This window comes from Drosophila subobscura, chromosome U, assembly GCF_008121235.1.
Source record: "Drosophila subobscura isolate 14011-0131.10 chromosome U, UCBerk_Dsub_1.0, whole genome shotgun sequence".
NCBI classification, from domain to species: domain Eukaryota; kingdom Metazoa; phylum Arthropoda; class Insecta; order Diptera; family Drosophilidae; genus Drosophila; species Drosophila subobscura.
This window is the reverse complement of record NC_048534.1, coordinates 9984377-10000000: the sequence shown is the minus strand read 5'-3', so window position 1 is coordinate 10000000 and position 15624 is coordinate 9984377. Positions and strand designations below refer to the sequence as shown.

Genomic DNA, 15624 nt, shown 5'->3' with positions numbered 1-15624 from the left:
TATTTTAAACGACTCACAGAATGTGTTGTGGCATGTGCAAGGCGCACTATAGTAGGGGAATTTATTTAGTGGAAAAAGAATGGCATTCGAGAATGCTTAGTTTACACTAGTGAGAATATCATTGAGAATTCATCAAAGCAAACATTTCCGTTTCAAATGTGCACCCGTTTGCAAACTTTGTGTTATTGCTTAACCAAACTAAAGTTCTTTCGCTATAATTTGCATTTATTGCCTTTTCCGTTCGTGCTAATGGCACTTCATAAATCCAGCGAATCCTGCTATGAAATGCAATTTGTATTTGGTATTTGCTGCGAAATGAAACTGAATGTTGAAATTTTTAATTAATTCCCAACGTTTGGGGCTAAACACTTGGCCAAAACAGGGTAGCGGAAATATAATTCTCGCCGTGAAAGTTTTTGGCCACTGTGATGGCGGCAAAGGCGCCAAGGAACATTGAAATTATGAGATCACACGGCGACGTACTTGAAGTATGAAATCCATGAAAGGATAACAGTACAACACGCTGACTCAAAGCGGACTCAAACTTTGCCCTGGCCCTGGCAATGTGCAAATTGTGGGGGGAAAAAGAGGAAAAAGTGCAGCACGGACTATAAATGCCACTAAGACTGGGATGGATAGCTACGGGTGGGGGAAGGAAGAGATGATGTTTTGGGTTGTGGAGGGGTAAGGAGTTAGCTAGAGCTTGTACTTACCTTGTGCACCGTCACGCCACTCCTCAACCCCATAATCAGGCAAAGCGTTAGCCGAGTCAAATTTATTTCTATGACGTCTCTTGCCATCTTTATATTTTGTATATATTTTTAATTTTATGCAGCAAGCGTCAGTCAAGGAGGAGATATACAGAGACCGAGAGATACAGACAGAGAGGGAGAGACAGAGAAAGAGAGAGAGAGAGAGAGAGAGTTCAGGGAGAGTTTGGGATAACACGGTACATGAATAATGACGGTTGTTGTTGGTTGTTGGTTGTTTGGTTGCTGGTTTGTTGGTTTTTTGGAGTAGGGCATAACATGAAAGAAATATTCAAATGGAGGGAAGTTTTCAGAAATAAAGAACCGGGAAAGAGAAACCATATAAAAATGAATTTATATATACGTCAACACACACAGATGCAAAAGGTAATTGTATGCCAAGGTATTTTTATTTAATTTTTGCATTTATTTGCATTTAATAGCACACTGAAGAGGCAACAAAAAAACCCAAAGGGGGGTCACAACAAACGGAACCAACAAAAGCTAGGAAAAAAATGGACACAGAAATTGCATGCAACTTTGACTTGGTGGAGTGGATAACAAGGATGAGGTGTGTGGTCCTGTTTGTGTGCGGTCTGAGGGTGTTCTCATCCATTTTTCGGCTGTTTGTGTTGATTACAGTCATTGAGCCAAATGGGCCTGCTGTCGCTTTCAAAGTACTTAAAACATTTCTTAAGTGAAAACTCGAATTAAATTCAGGAATCAGTAGTGAAGTCTCTCGGGTAACTAGTGTCAAATGATCGATATGAATGCTCTATGGTTGTGTGGAATATTTTACCAGTGCTGACTATGATGTTGGTGCTTTGCAGTGCATAAAATTAAAAACCCATTACGAGAATATGCATTATAATCATAAATGTGTAATTCATGACCAAGCAGTAAATGGTAATGGCTGATATATTCAATCAATTACGGAGTGGAGTTGAGAAAACGGTTCTGAACAGGTCTTAGGCGACATGATATGTTGGGGTATGAGAGTTGAAAATAACTCCAAATGTATAAATGTTTATTAAACAACTTACCATAGCTGCGATTGAGCATTGCCATTTCGGATATTATTGCCGTTGTTGGTGTTGGCATCTCTGTAAATACAATACAAAAATTTCTTATCATTCTGTTGCTTAATTAGAGACAAAATATAAAGTCATAATTTAGTTTTCAATTGCACATTTCGTTTCTATTGCACACTTTAAGCAATATACGAGTACTGTATAATTTTTCGTGTGTAAAATGGATGAACATAGTTCTCACCATCCAGCTTGATATTCCCATCGGTTTCGCCCAGGGAGTTTTTCGCCACACAGCGATAGGTGCCAAAATCGTTGGGTCCCACGGCGCGGATTTTTAACTTCATATATTTCGTGTAACCACTGACTGTGGATGTGGTCTCGTATTTATCGCCAGCGCGCGATGTGTCTGGAAAATATGGAAAAAGCAGAAAAATTCAAGCTAGCTGCGGGCCACAAATTAAAGTGCATATTTTTCAGTATTCTCTGTAGGAGCTGCAAAAATCTCTTTGGCAAAAAAAAATCAATTAATTAATGTCACCTACATGGACTGGGGTTGCTTATGTGCAGTGAAGCAAGTCGCGTTCTCAATAGAGACTCCCAACTAATTACGCCCTCTTCCCACTCTGTTTCCACCTCCCTTTACAGGGCATTGGGTTCTGGGAACTGGGTGTATGTGTAATTAAAACTGGCGCAGTTCTTCAAGCATTTCCATTGCCATCGCCATCGCCAACTAAAACTTTTCTCATTAATCAGTGAAAATCTAAAAGAAAACTTTTGTTCTCTGTTGGCTGCGGCTTTAATTTCGTTTCGTTTCGTTTCATTCCGTATTGTGTTGCCTGCTTTCTGGGACTGTGACTAGGACTACGACTACGACTATGATATCAAATGGCTGCCTGTAAGTAGCATTAAATATATAAACTTAATTTCACTTTGATTGTTTGGCGCATTGTAAGGCGATATCGCATGTTACTCATACGTCATGTTGTCCTTTGTCTCTTTCCCTGCTAGTGTGTGTTTGTGTGTGTTGTGACAAATGTCTTTAGTTTTTCATGCTTTCTTTTTCCCTGTTGGCATTCTTTTTCGGAGCCTTAAACAATAAGGGGGAAACAATTTTCCATATAGCGTTCCACATGCATGTGAACCGCACTCGCGACTTCTTTTTATAGCCCCAGTCACCTTTTGTGATACTTTTTCCACACCCCACCCTAGGCCAGACCCACATACCATGCCATACTTGGTAGTAGGAAGTCCATCCGACACGCAAATATATAATTTTACTCATAATCATCGGCGGCAGCAATTCTTTCTTCCTGTGCTGCGCTGCTCTGCTGCCTGTTCCTGTCTTCCAAAAAAACTTTATACTTTTAATACCTAGCCGCATTAAAGGAAAGTTTTGGTTTCTTGAACAGCTTGTACAATTGCTGTCCTGCCGACTGCCACATATACCTGTGATGCATGGCATGTGCTGGAGACAACCAGCCAGCGAGGGAAGTTTATCAAGTTAGAACCGGAAGAATGCTAACAATTATTTGGGAAATACTCTGTGTTGACTGCAAGTCTCTGTCTCATTAAGAAATAAAATCAGTGAATTCTTCATGTATAAGCTGTGGATTCTGTAGTACACATTCGGAAGAGAATAAACAAACATTTTCCAATCTTATGAATCCTTTTGTCTTTGCCAATCGCCAGTCGTTGCTCTACTTCTGTAGCTGCTCTCTGTCTCTATTCTGCTCCTCTTCTAGTCGTATAGAACTCCATGCGAAAGCGCTTAAAATTTATTACCCAAACTTTTGGTGTCTGTTAGCCATACATCATGGCCGCCACGGCGCTTTCATATCTCAGCGCGCAGTTCGACTCGACTCGCTGCGCCTCGCCTTGGTCCTGTCGCCTTTGCCCTGTGCGTGTGTGCATATGAGAAATGTCATATTCTTGGCTCGGTTTTTCCCAGGTTTGATATCCAAGGCCTGTTCATAATTTGGCATTTGAGTTGTGTATGTGCCAAGCCTCCTGTCTCCTGCCTCCTGGCTCCTCTCTCCGCTCGCTTATCGAACAAACAAAGTGACATTTAAGCATAAAAGGGGGAACCGAATGGCAGTCCATCAAAGGCGCATCTATATTTAGCACAATTTTTATGCACACATCGTATGAGCTGCTATCGATGAGTCATGTAGGTGGGCTTGGATTGGGGATTGGATTGGATTTTGGGGCTTATTACAGCGGCAAGATTCAAGTGCGAGAAAGGGAGTGGAGAATGTATTCCCTCAGTTGATTGGGGATGGAGTTCCACCCGCAAATACCAATCTGTTCGAGGACTGGGATTAAAGAGTGATTTGTAAATGTTCGGCGCCCAAAAAGTGTGTTGGGGATAGCTCTGTGCCAATGCACTTCTGACAATTTACACAATCCCAGAGATAAAGGGCGGGGTGGGGAGGTTAGCCCACACAATGGTAATTATTTTCCATTTCAATTTGACTGCGTTGCATGGGAATTATGAGCTGCGGCAGCGAATGCATGATGTTGCATGCTTTTAGGCGCTTTACGCTTGTTCGCCCATTTCCCCCGCCTGTGGCATTACCGCGTTTCTCTCTCTCTCTCTCTCTGTGCGTCTGGATGATTATGCTAAAATAATTTCCGCTACAAAATAATATTTTCTGACATTTCGCTCCATTCCATTCCGTTTTATTCGATTTGCTGCCGGTCCTCGGGCTCCGTTTGTGGGTGAATTCATTTTTGTTTATTTCATTTTCGCTTTGTCAATGCTGCGCATCAGCGCAAAAATGTTGTTTATTAGTTTTGATTATTTCAATGTTGATAATATTTAATTTTGCATTTTGCTCCGCCTGTTCTGTGTTCTCTGAGCTCTGAGGTTAATTAAAAACATTGTGTTTCTGCATGCCTGCAGCATCTACTAATTCAATCAAATCCAAATCATTCGAATTCAGCGCCAATTTAAAAGGGAAACTCCACAACAGAATTTATGGTTTCATAAACACAACATCCAGAAAAGAGCAAACATTTGGCATTTGTAAAGTGAAAAATTATAGAATTGTAATTTCAACCAGCTGGGATGGGATCGAGTGAGCATTAAATTTAAATTCAATTGGTAACCAAGCAGAAATTCCATTAAGTAATTCTTAATTTAAATCATTTTCAGATGGCAATCCACAGTGAAATTTTGATCTCTGATTACTCGTTGACAATGACAATGACATTGACATTCCTTGACTTGAGTCAGCTTTTCGGATTGCTTTCAACCTTATGAAGTGACCGACAGACATGAGCGAAAGCTGTTAAAACCTCACACAATAAAAGAGCGAAACACTCAAAAGGATGCACAATCCGCACAATTCCGCAATGTCTCTGGATGAGTATAAATGTGTGCTTTAAGCCTGTCGTCACACAGTGCGTACGAGCAGCGCAACGGCGAACAACCGCTGGCAGCGGCAGCGAGAGACAGTGCAAAAATGACAGAAAATTCGAGTGTAAAACAATAAAAAAAAGGGGATGCCACGTCAACATTCCCAACATCGAGTCGCGGACTCCTACGCAACTGCAACTGCAGCAACTGCAGGAGCTCAACTCTGGTTTTTTACATTCTCCTCCTGATGGGACTTTTAATTTTGTTCGTTTTTTGTTGTTGCTGTTTTCGCATGACAATTTTCTGCTTGGCAAGCTGGGACCAGTGAGTTTCAGAGGCGTCGGTCTGCATGTTGATTACATTGTAAGCTCATTTACAAACGCTTTTCAGATAATAAACGGCTGGCAGTCGACCCCCTGCCAGGAGTCCCATGTTCAACTCCTTTATTGCATTTTATTACCGCCCCATCTGTCACGTCACATCCCACTTGATGCTTCTACTCGTGTGTACTCGTACATGTAGAGGCTTTAACTCACCCGATATGATCATGTCGCCGCGCTCCGTTGTCCAGTAGTTGATCGATGCCGGATAGGCCTCTGTGTGGCACTCGAGTATCACATCCTGGCCCACATAGGCGCCCTCAAGCTGATTGGGAATCGAGAGCATGGGTGGAACTGTGAAAATAAATGCGAAATCCAGTTAAATTTTGCATAAAAAATAATTTATGCTTTAATATCTACAATGGAATATTTTTGGTAAATTTTTCACTTTGAAAGCGGCGCGTAATATCCCTTTCAATTATCTTTAGCTCGCATCCAATATCCTGTCACGTGGGTGCCTTTATCGGTTGTCCTCCACACCCATATTGTTTTCTTTTCATCCACACTTACAGCCCGAAACCCATCCCAAAACCCTTACCAAAACCATGCCCAAACACATATCCATCCAGAATCACTCGCATCGCCATTAGCAGCACACCCAGCAACCAGCGCACACATCACTGACTTTTCATCAACTCTTCAGCCACTCCCCATTCCCGTTCCCCTGCCCCACACCTCTCTGGGTTTTGCTGATAAATTTTGCATTGCATTTTACGTGAGTTTACAAACTGTTTTTGGATTAAAATGCACTCAGTCATTAAAAGCGCGCCTGAGAGCGAGTGATTGTGCCTCGGCTCGGACACAGAGTCTCCCGTGTGGGTGTGGGACAAGGGTGTGGGTGCGTAAATAGCTTTTGTTGCTACGTGGCTACGTGGGTGTGGGTGTGTGGCATTAACAACAAAAGCTGCTACGTGAATGGTGAACGCATTTTGGCCACGCACACATCACGAGGGCACAAAATAACACCTGGCTGACAAACAGACAAACAAAACGCCTGCAAACAGTTCGGAAATGAGCGCAGTGCATCAGCAGTAGGGGATGCTGAGGGTTGCTAGGGATGGGGAACTTGAGCGTGACTCACGATTATTGAATTTACATTTATGGATACGTTTTGGCTATGATTTAATGTAGCAATACATAAAATTGTCTTGAGTAATGAGTGGCAAATTCTGTCCTACACTTAGCTTAGCAATTCCTGAAGAGAATCTTGGTTGACTCCTGTCCCGTGTCCATCTTTAGCACGCACGACCAAACAGGCTCACAGGTAAATTAATTTAACGTGACTGCAGCTTTTGGTCGATTTTCGGCCAAGAGCATAGCCACACCACACCACACACACACACACCTCTGTTTTTGTATGCCAATGTTGGGTACGAAGTGCGGTTATTGCCCCAAAAACTGCAGTGGCAACATGCAATGGGGCACAACACAGAGAGAGGAACTGCCAGCCTCAGCCTTGTTTTGTGTATTTTACGCATTAAACAGAGCGTTCACTGCCCCATCCCCAAGCCACATTGGTGAATGTTTCCTTTTAGCTCATCGTCCTGGATGTCCCTTACCTCCTCGCTCACTCCCCGCTCTGCACGGACCATAAATATTGCATAAGAGTTGAGCCCAAAATGGATTTTTCGTTATTTTTGGCGTTTCCGGAGTTTGCCAACGTTGCCCCAGCAACAACAGAAACAAAGGAAAGGAAATGTTGATGCATGCAATTGGTTCAAAGTGTTAAATTGGTTACGTTAAGAGCTATCATATTGTCACTATATGCTGAAGCATTAAATTTTGTAGAGCCCCAGAGGCTGTTCATCATAGAGGGACCAATGAAGGGAGAACACAGATTGGGCACATTAATCGCAGCCCAAAGTGGCTGGACCATCGCTTCTGAATGTATTCATTTTCAACTAAAAATCGCAATCAGATAGGGAATATAAATATCCAAAATAATGCCACATCTTGGAGAATTTTGCATGTAAATTTAATTTATTTTATGGCCAATTATGCTTCAAATATTTCTTAGTTTCATGGCTACTTCGTGAGGAACTTTAAGTCTCTAGTCGCTTGGTTTACTAGTTACTACGGCTACGGACATTTACTCACATTGCACACGCAGATGGACCCGCTTGCTAATCGAGGGCGGCACTCCGTTTGATGCAACGCACAGATACGCGGCCATGTGTAGGCGGCTCACCTTGGTGATGTGCAGCAGCTCGCCATCGACCACGTTCACTGTGGGGTTGGTGGTGGGGTGGAAAAAGGAAACCGCATTAAGCCATGACCGAGTGGAATGCGGCAGGATGCGTGCGCTTACCGTGCTCCCCGCCAATTAGCATCTCCTCGCCATCCTCGCGGCGCCACATGACATAGGGCTCGGGATAGCCGCGTGCCTTGCACATCAGCGAGACATTCTGACCCTCGCGCACGACCATATCGTTGCTGGTCATGCCCTCGACAATCATTGGGGGAACTGTGGGGAGAGAAAGGGCAGCCAATCGGTCATTTGTCATTGACCCCAGGGTCGAATGTGTAGTTCAATACTCACCAACAACCTGGAGGTAGCCCTTCCTCGAACGCATGGGATCCTGCCGGGCGAAAGGCGAAAGGAGAATTTGTAAGCTTATTAAATGTATTAATTTATTAGGAGCTGCTTACCGTGTTGACCTGGCACATGTACCAGCCACGATCCGACTCCTCCACCTCCTTGATGTGCAGATACCACTACGGGAAACGGGAACGGAGCAGCGGGTTGAGAATTGAGTTGGAAAATGAGGAAAATTGTGCTCAAACTCACCGATCGATGGTCGTTGTAGGTGAGGCTAATGCGACTGTTCTGCGATATGACATTGTGGTGTATGGACAGGATCGTCTGTGTGTCCACACGCACCCAGGCCACCTTGTAGCCCTTGAGGTTCTCCACGACACAGGCCAGCAGGGCGTCGCGGCCAATGGAGACGGTGACATTGGCAATGGGCTCCGCGAAACGCGGAAAGTCCGCGTCTGCAAACGAACAAAAAGATACTCAGATTCACTCACAGAGATGGGACAAGCGCAGCGGAGCAGGATTAATTTAATTTGCTTAAAAGTTTCCTGCCACTGAGGACTGGGCCCGAGGGCGAATGGCAAAAAAAGGTGCACACATATTTGCCAGCTTATACTTTGACATTCACTGGGTTCCGCTTGAGAACCCTTTTCCTTGCCCCTTCCCCTGCCTCAAGGCACTGCACTGCACTGCGGCACATTGCGCATACGTCCCGTGTCCCATTTCCCATTTCCCCTGTGCGACGACCCCAATGAAGCGGCGACAGAGGGGAAACGAAACGAGTCACCATATTAATTACCTTCCTGTGCCGTCTGCTGGGTATCCAGGCGCGTGTGTTTGCCTGCAATGGAAATGAAAGGAAAGAAAAGAAAAGGAAGAGTCGAGTTAGAGCATTTAATTAATTTAATTTCACTGCCGGCAGTTGTCCGGCAAAATAATTTAATTGGAGCAACACTTTTGGGGCGCCCGTTTCATATGGGTAATAAATAAAAATTAATTAGCCAAGCCAGAAACTTGGAGGGGCACAAGGAAATTCTGTTCATGCTCCTGGTAGCATCCCAGCTGCCCGAATGTCCTGCTGTCCGACTGTCTGCAGGCTGCTGGTTGTCGTCATGTTTTGCTGATACTGCACAAAATTCCCGCTGTGCTTTCAGTTTTGCTTTTTGTGTGTTATTTTTAGTTGCATTTATTCCATTCATTTTATGACAAAAGTTCAAGTTTAATTGTTTTTCGGCTGCGTTGGCACTTTTCCCTCTAGCTGCAGCGCCAAACTTTTCCTTGTTTTTCCTGGCACAAAAGTTGCATTCCGAAAAGGTGAACGCTGCTGCTCAGCGATGAGTGCCAGCAAAAATACTCGCAGTGCGAATATTTTCAATAAAAAAGTTTCCGGACACCTCAGTGGTGCCTCGATGGTGGCTCGAGTATTTTCAGCCATCAAATAATTGTAAACTCGTTCCTAATGCATTAAATTGGTTACCCTGAACGTTAATTTTGCTCCCTGTCACTCTACTCTTTGACTTTGTCGGACAGACAGTCAGTGCCAATATTCGTTAGAGGCAGACAAATCCTTTAGCTGCCGGACAGACAGACACTCAACAAATGAGTGTTCCACAAGCATTTAAGAAATTTGAGTTAGCAGCAAATCGCATTCGCTTTCGCAGAGCGCTTCGAAACGCTGTCCGTAAAATAAAACTGGTAAATTGGAAAACGCTTAAGCATTTTTACAGCTTTTAACACGGCGCCGCATATTGAATTACGCTCTCCGCTCGCTCTCCCTCAGTGCCTCTTCCTTTTGCAGCTGGACAATTGGAAAAGTTGCTTGCCACAGCTCCCATTCTCGCTGCTGCCTGCCCTCTGTTGGCTGTTTCTTTCCTCCTTCTGTTGTATGCTTCTTCTGCTGCCAGTTTTCTACTTCACTTCACTTCACTTTCCCCTACCCTGATCCTTGTCCCTGGCCTGTGCTGTGCTGTGCTGTCCTGTAGCAGCTGCTGTTTATGCCTTTTCAGCTACGAAAAAATGCTCAACACGATTTTCGCTGTTGATTTACGTTTTAGCACGTTTTTCGTCTAGTTTAGTCGCTACGTTCTTTTTTCTCCTGCCATTTTTCAGGGCGGGTTCTTTGGTCTTTTTCAATTTCGCCGGACAGGTTGCATTCTGCAGCTTTCTGCCATTTAAATGTTTGTATTCTTTTTATGTTCTGCAATTTAATGAGCAGCTTTCCATCGTCGCCGAGATTTGTTCTGTGAGCACACCAGCTGGCCTGTCAACTTATTCCCCCACCCCACCAATAAAATATGGTCAATTTAACTCTGTTCTTCCATTTCTCTATTGATATTGCTGTCGAGTGTCTTTTTTTCGAGATTCGTTTTTGCCTGCCGCTTGTGTCAACATGGCTCACATGACTTTTGGCCCTCAACGCTCGACACTGGGACTCGCTCGGCACCTGGCAATCAGTCAGAGTTCCATTCAGGATGTGCTGTTGAAAATTCTGTTTGGCCAGCCTAAGCAAAGGGCTCTGGCCGGTGCTCACCTGCTGCTGCTGCCCTGCTCTTTATGCAAACGCAGCTGACCATTCAATTTATCAGGCTCGACGGCGGCACGTCCACTTCACCCCTCCATCCCACCACCCTCCATCCACCATTGGCAGTCCTAAACCGCCTTTTGGCTTTGCGCTTTGTGCAAACAAAACGCGGCAGCAAAATGCCGGCACTGAAAAGTGGCAGCCACTTTCAATGAAACCTGCACTGGGGCACTGTGCCCGGGGTTAAACTTTTCGATACCCTGCATTGAAGAAAACGTAATGAAGATATGAAAACTTTGACAAAGGATGTGCCATAATATCTGCTAGTTGATTCTGAGTGAAAGCCTTCCAATTTGCATATCAAATATACTTTCTAGGCAGCAGCCTAAACAGTTCTTGTACAGCTCCAAATACCCTATACAACGACACAAAAAAAGACAAATATAACGACACAAAACCAACATCAAAAAACACATCGTAAAGCAAATTTGACAGTCACTTTTTTTTGGCCGTGCGTGTGAGCTGCTCCACGAGGAGGTTTTTGGTATACTTTTTGGCGGCTCAGATGGGCCTTTAAGGCTTTATGGTTGCAGCTTAACATTTAAAGGCCCGCCAATGCAGCGCTTTCAAAGTGCAAATGCAAAAATATCTGGAGCCGTACACTTGCCACGTCTTTGGCCGCATTAGCAATGAGTCCTGAATGCCCGAGAGAGATGGAGAAGGAGAAGAGGAGAGCGTGAGAATGGTGGGGCCTGGCCGAGAGCAGCTTTTACCTTGCCGTTTTCCCCAGCCTAATCTCGGCAGTCTCATCCACAAACCAAATGGTTGTCATAAACAAAGCGGACACACACAAAAGGAAACTTTTTGGCCAGACGTGCTGCCTACTCGATTCTCGGCATTGTCCGCAAATAAACTGTACGCACTGTGGGGCTGTTTAGGCAAAACAATAGTTAAAAGTTGATTGTACTGCTCTTTGGCAATACATTTATTTAAATAGTTCTAAAGAATATTTAGCCTGCAGCCACCACATGTTAAACATATTTTCTTGCTTCTGTTTGCCCTTTTTTTAAATTGCAAGAAATTTCTCTTAAATTTATTTTATCTTCAATTTCAACAGACAACAAATTCCTCAATATATTTGTGAACAAACTTCATTTCGCTTCCACTGTAAGATGATTTGGTCCAGGCTGGCGCTGGTCTTTTCTTCTGTTTTCGTTTATATGGGCCCCATCTTTTTTGTTGGCCATTTTTTCCGTTTTATTTTTCATGGGCATGGAGACTGGTGGGTGGGCTGGGAATACTTCGGCTGCCCCGTTTATTGTCGTTTATTTGTCTTTTTGCCATTTTTATATTTACGCATATAATCGCTTTCAACGCTTTCCGCCGCCTTGGGAGCTCCTTGACAGCGGCTGCTGAAGAGCGATGGGAACAGGAAGGGATGTCTTGATTTTGGACCGCACTGAGCTGGGCGCCCAGAGAGCCGCTTATAAATATGATGTTATCGCTTTTTATGGTCCATTTTTATTGCCGGCAATCAGTCTTGCGTTTTGTTTGCTGATTGCCAGACATTATTCAAATGTATTTGTTTAATTCCCGGGGATTGGCAGCCACAAATCATTTTAAATCCGCAATATGTCAACAAATATTTGAACAACCTTCACGGGCACTTGGCTCGTTTTTACTGCCCGCCCTCGAGGCGGTTCGCTTGGGTCATTACGGTGGCTTACGACAGCTGTTTAATGGGCTGGTAGGGTCTTGAACCACAGCTTACGGCGCATTACCAGCACCCATTGAGGCACCCAACCACCCATCTGCTACAACAGTAGCCTAATCAGCTGCAAGCTCATAATCACATTGCGTATACGTAATTAGTTTAGCGTTTGACAAGGCGAGCAAATCATCGTACGGCGAAGGAAACTCCACCATCTCCCGCTCCCTGCTCTCTGCTCTCAGTCTCTGCTGATATATGCACTTTGTTGACAAACGAGCTGATTAAATGCCAGCTCTCGGTCATTATGCAATTAAATGGCAACCGACTCTGTGGGCCTCGCCTTCGCCTGCGTGTGTGTGTGTCAAACAGCGTTTATTTACATTAAAGCATTGACTTAAAGTTTAAGCAACAGCTAAGGATTAATTCCCCAAGTTTACCTTTGCTCATAATTACTCAAAATCCAACAAAGAGAAAGTCAGCACCAGCAGGCGGCGGACAGCTGGGAGAGAAACTGTTAATCAAACTTTCATAAAAAAGAGTCTGCCAACATGTGAAATGCTTTGTGCAAATTGTTTACTTTTTGGCATAGAGAGCGAATACCAAACAGACAGGGACTCCAACTCTGTTCACAGCGTGCAGCACTCTCGTGAGTCCACACAAGCCAGAGTGAGGCATCCATGGAGAGAGTGTCTAAGAATGCCAAGCAAATTCAGAAAATATATGCATGTATGTACTCCTCTATATAGTATTCAGAGCAGGCACTGGCAGACAACATGGAAGTGTGGAGACCGCAAAACGAATTGCGGATGCGGCAAAAATGCATTTCGCAGGCAACTTGGCAGGGCAGGCAAATGAACTCGCAACTGAACTGAACTGGAACATGCAAGGAAGATGCTTGTACTTTTGTCTCTTGGCTAAAATCTCTGTGGATGTAACAAGTTCTTTGTTGTAGACAATGTGTAATCGGTTGCAAGACAATGCCAATGCCGGCGTGCCATTTAAATGGTTCAATTTTGCTACAGCCCCGATTGATTGAGCTGCGATACAGAAAACTCATTACGGAGTTTAATTAAATCGAGTCCCGGCAATGGCAACGGCAATGAGCAGGCGAGGGTTAAGGCGAAAACTGCATCGCACCAAGAAAACTCATTATTCATAACGACGCGGAAAGCACAGAAACTGAAAATCTGCGTCCAGCTCCTGGAGCTCCACTGGCAGTGGCACTGGCAGCTGCAAGAGCTCAAAGCCAGCGCGTGCAGCAGCAAATAAAAACAAACAAAAAGAAATATGTGAGAAAATGTGCCAGAAAGTGAGCGAAAACATAAAATATGGCAAAAATGAATGAGGATAAAGGAGGAGGCGGCACACTCTCAGCTGCTGGCTGCAGGCTGCACTACCCGTGAGTTATGTTGCTCGCTCGTCAGATGCAGCTTAGCGGTAGCTCCGACTGGATGACAGGATGCTCCTTTAGGCGGCCACACTTAGAGACTGTGCTCCACGTTTAAAACAAATGATGCAAAAATTATGTGAAGAACACAAATCTGAGAGTGTGCGCATTTAATTGCGGATAAATCGCTCAAGCGGCAGGAGCTGACAAAACCAGAAAGAACAGCTGCCAGAATGCCACTCACTCACAATTCAATGTACTCGGACAATCTTCAGCTCGTCAACCCGTCGATGGAACTGCATGCATGACAATCAAAAGTGCCTGACACTCTGCAGCACATTACTCATACGACACGGCAACACCTTGCCAAGAAACGAAACGCAGGACAAAGGCAGGCTGGAGGCGGGGTCTGGGGCTGTTGCTGAACGACACGAAACGAAACGAATCGTAAGTAAATTTATTTCAAACAATTATGTAGCAATTAACAAACAGATGACGGCAATTAAACTGCAGACAGCGAAGGGAAACGGGGCGAAGGCGCGGAGTGCCGTGGAGGCAGCGGCAGGAATTCGTTGAGCTGTGTCAAGTGCTGCCATCGACAGCCGGCGGAGTGAAGTGGAGTGCTCGTGAGTGTGCTGCATTATTCATGCAATATTTCACACACTCACGCGCCGAGAAATGCATTTCATGTTTTCCCCCACAACCCACTTCAGCACCCATCGAGCTGGTTAATTTTTCAATAATTCAATTGCCGTTGGAAGGAGTCCAGTCGCGCGCTGGACTGCGCGGCAGATTAAGTATGCGTGGTGTTGTCTTCCTGTTTGCATTGCGTGACTTAAGCGATGGCGTCCTTTGTTGGACCATTTTCGATTCGTAAATATAAATCACAATCCATAGTCCTAGGCGCAGCGCGCGAGTGCATTTCCGAGTGCCACATCCGGCCACAGAAACCACTTTACAAATTAAGTTGTCAACAAATTTCAGTCATATCGCAACGATTTAATCTTCACACCTAAATTATTTATGTAAAAAGCCAAGCGTGGCTCACACACACAAAGTCAGTAGAGCTTGGCTCACCCACACACACACACACACACACACAAGTGACTTGTTAGCCGTCGCTCATGCAATAAAACGTTCCGTTTCCCCCTGCTCCCGTTCCCATTGTTGCTGCTGATGTTGAGCCTTTTGTTTAATAAATTATGTAAAATGCGCCAAATTGAATTTGAAATTCATGCAGACTTTTGCCTGGTTATGGGAATTAAGAAATGTCGACAGACAGACAGACAGACAGGCAGACGGCAGAGAGTCCCGGGAAAGCGGCAAGCCAAATGCGGAATGGGCACTGGGACTGAGGGTAGACAGTGGGGCCCGTCGCGTGGCGTCGCTTTTCCTTGTTTTCAGCTTGGCACGTACAGACATTTAACATATGTACGTATACCAGGGATTCCATGCCGGCTGCATGCGGAGGGGAAATCGTTTACGGACAAGCAGACGGTCGGTCGGTCGGTCGGTTTAGGGCGGCTATTAGGGCGTAGCGCGAATTGTGTTGAAAATAGGTGTGAATTGGGCTTATTAAATGTTGTAGAAATATGCATATTTATTTAGATCACGTAAAGGGTTCATTTGGTTTAGCATTCATACCAGAAATACATGGGAGAGCGCTTAGTGGCTGTACACAAATCAGCAAATAAGAATTTGTTTTCCCGCAAATTATTCGTATTTATAAATATTTTTCCACTGATCATTTGCACATTTTTGGCATGCTAAAAACGAACTTTATTTATCACAAAAATCTCTCTAGCTAACCCACTCTAGAGGGCTCTGTGTCAGATGTACATCAGCTTGCCGAAACTTTTGTCTTTACTGAACCATAAAGCCAGACCATAAGCAAGAAGAGCAAGCCAGGGTCGTAGGCCAAATGGAACTGCGAGGCAAAACATAAAAAGTA

The 15624-nt window shown here is 44.5% G+C and overlaps 1 protein-coding gene across 3 annotated transcripts in view; it reads right to left on the bottom strand.

Moving 5' to 3' along the window:
* LOC117900710 (roundabout homolog 1) overlaps nucleotides 1-15624 on the bottom strand; it is a 49271-nt gene that overhangs the window by 6030 nt on the left and 27617 nt on the right. For 2 of the 3 annotated variants that reach the window (XM_034811168.1, XM_034811169.1), the window contains exons 3-12: nucleotides 8854-8895; nucleotides 8307-8512; nucleotides 8168-8233; nucleotides 8058-8097; nucleotides 7827-7982; nucleotides 7616-7744; nucleotides 5675-5812; nucleotides 2022-2186; nucleotides 1793-1852; nucleotides 714-800 (exon numbers count right to left, since the gene is read on the bottom strand). In XM_034811168.1, coding sequence (XP_034667059.1) covers nucleotides 714-800; nucleotides 1793-1852; nucleotides 2022-2186; nucleotides 5675-5812; nucleotides 7616-7744; nucleotides 7827-7982; nucleotides 8058-8097; nucleotides 8168-8233; nucleotides 8307-8512; nucleotides 8854-8895 — 1089 coding nt within the window. The remainder of the gene's footprint in view (nucleotides 1-713; nucleotides 801-1792; nucleotides 1853-2021; nucleotides 2187-5674; nucleotides 5813-7615; nucleotides 7745-7826; nucleotides 7983-8057; nucleotides 8098-8167; nucleotides 8234-8306; nucleotides 8513-8853; nucleotides 8896-15624) is intronic. The other variant, XM_034811170.1, reaches the window with a different exon arrangement.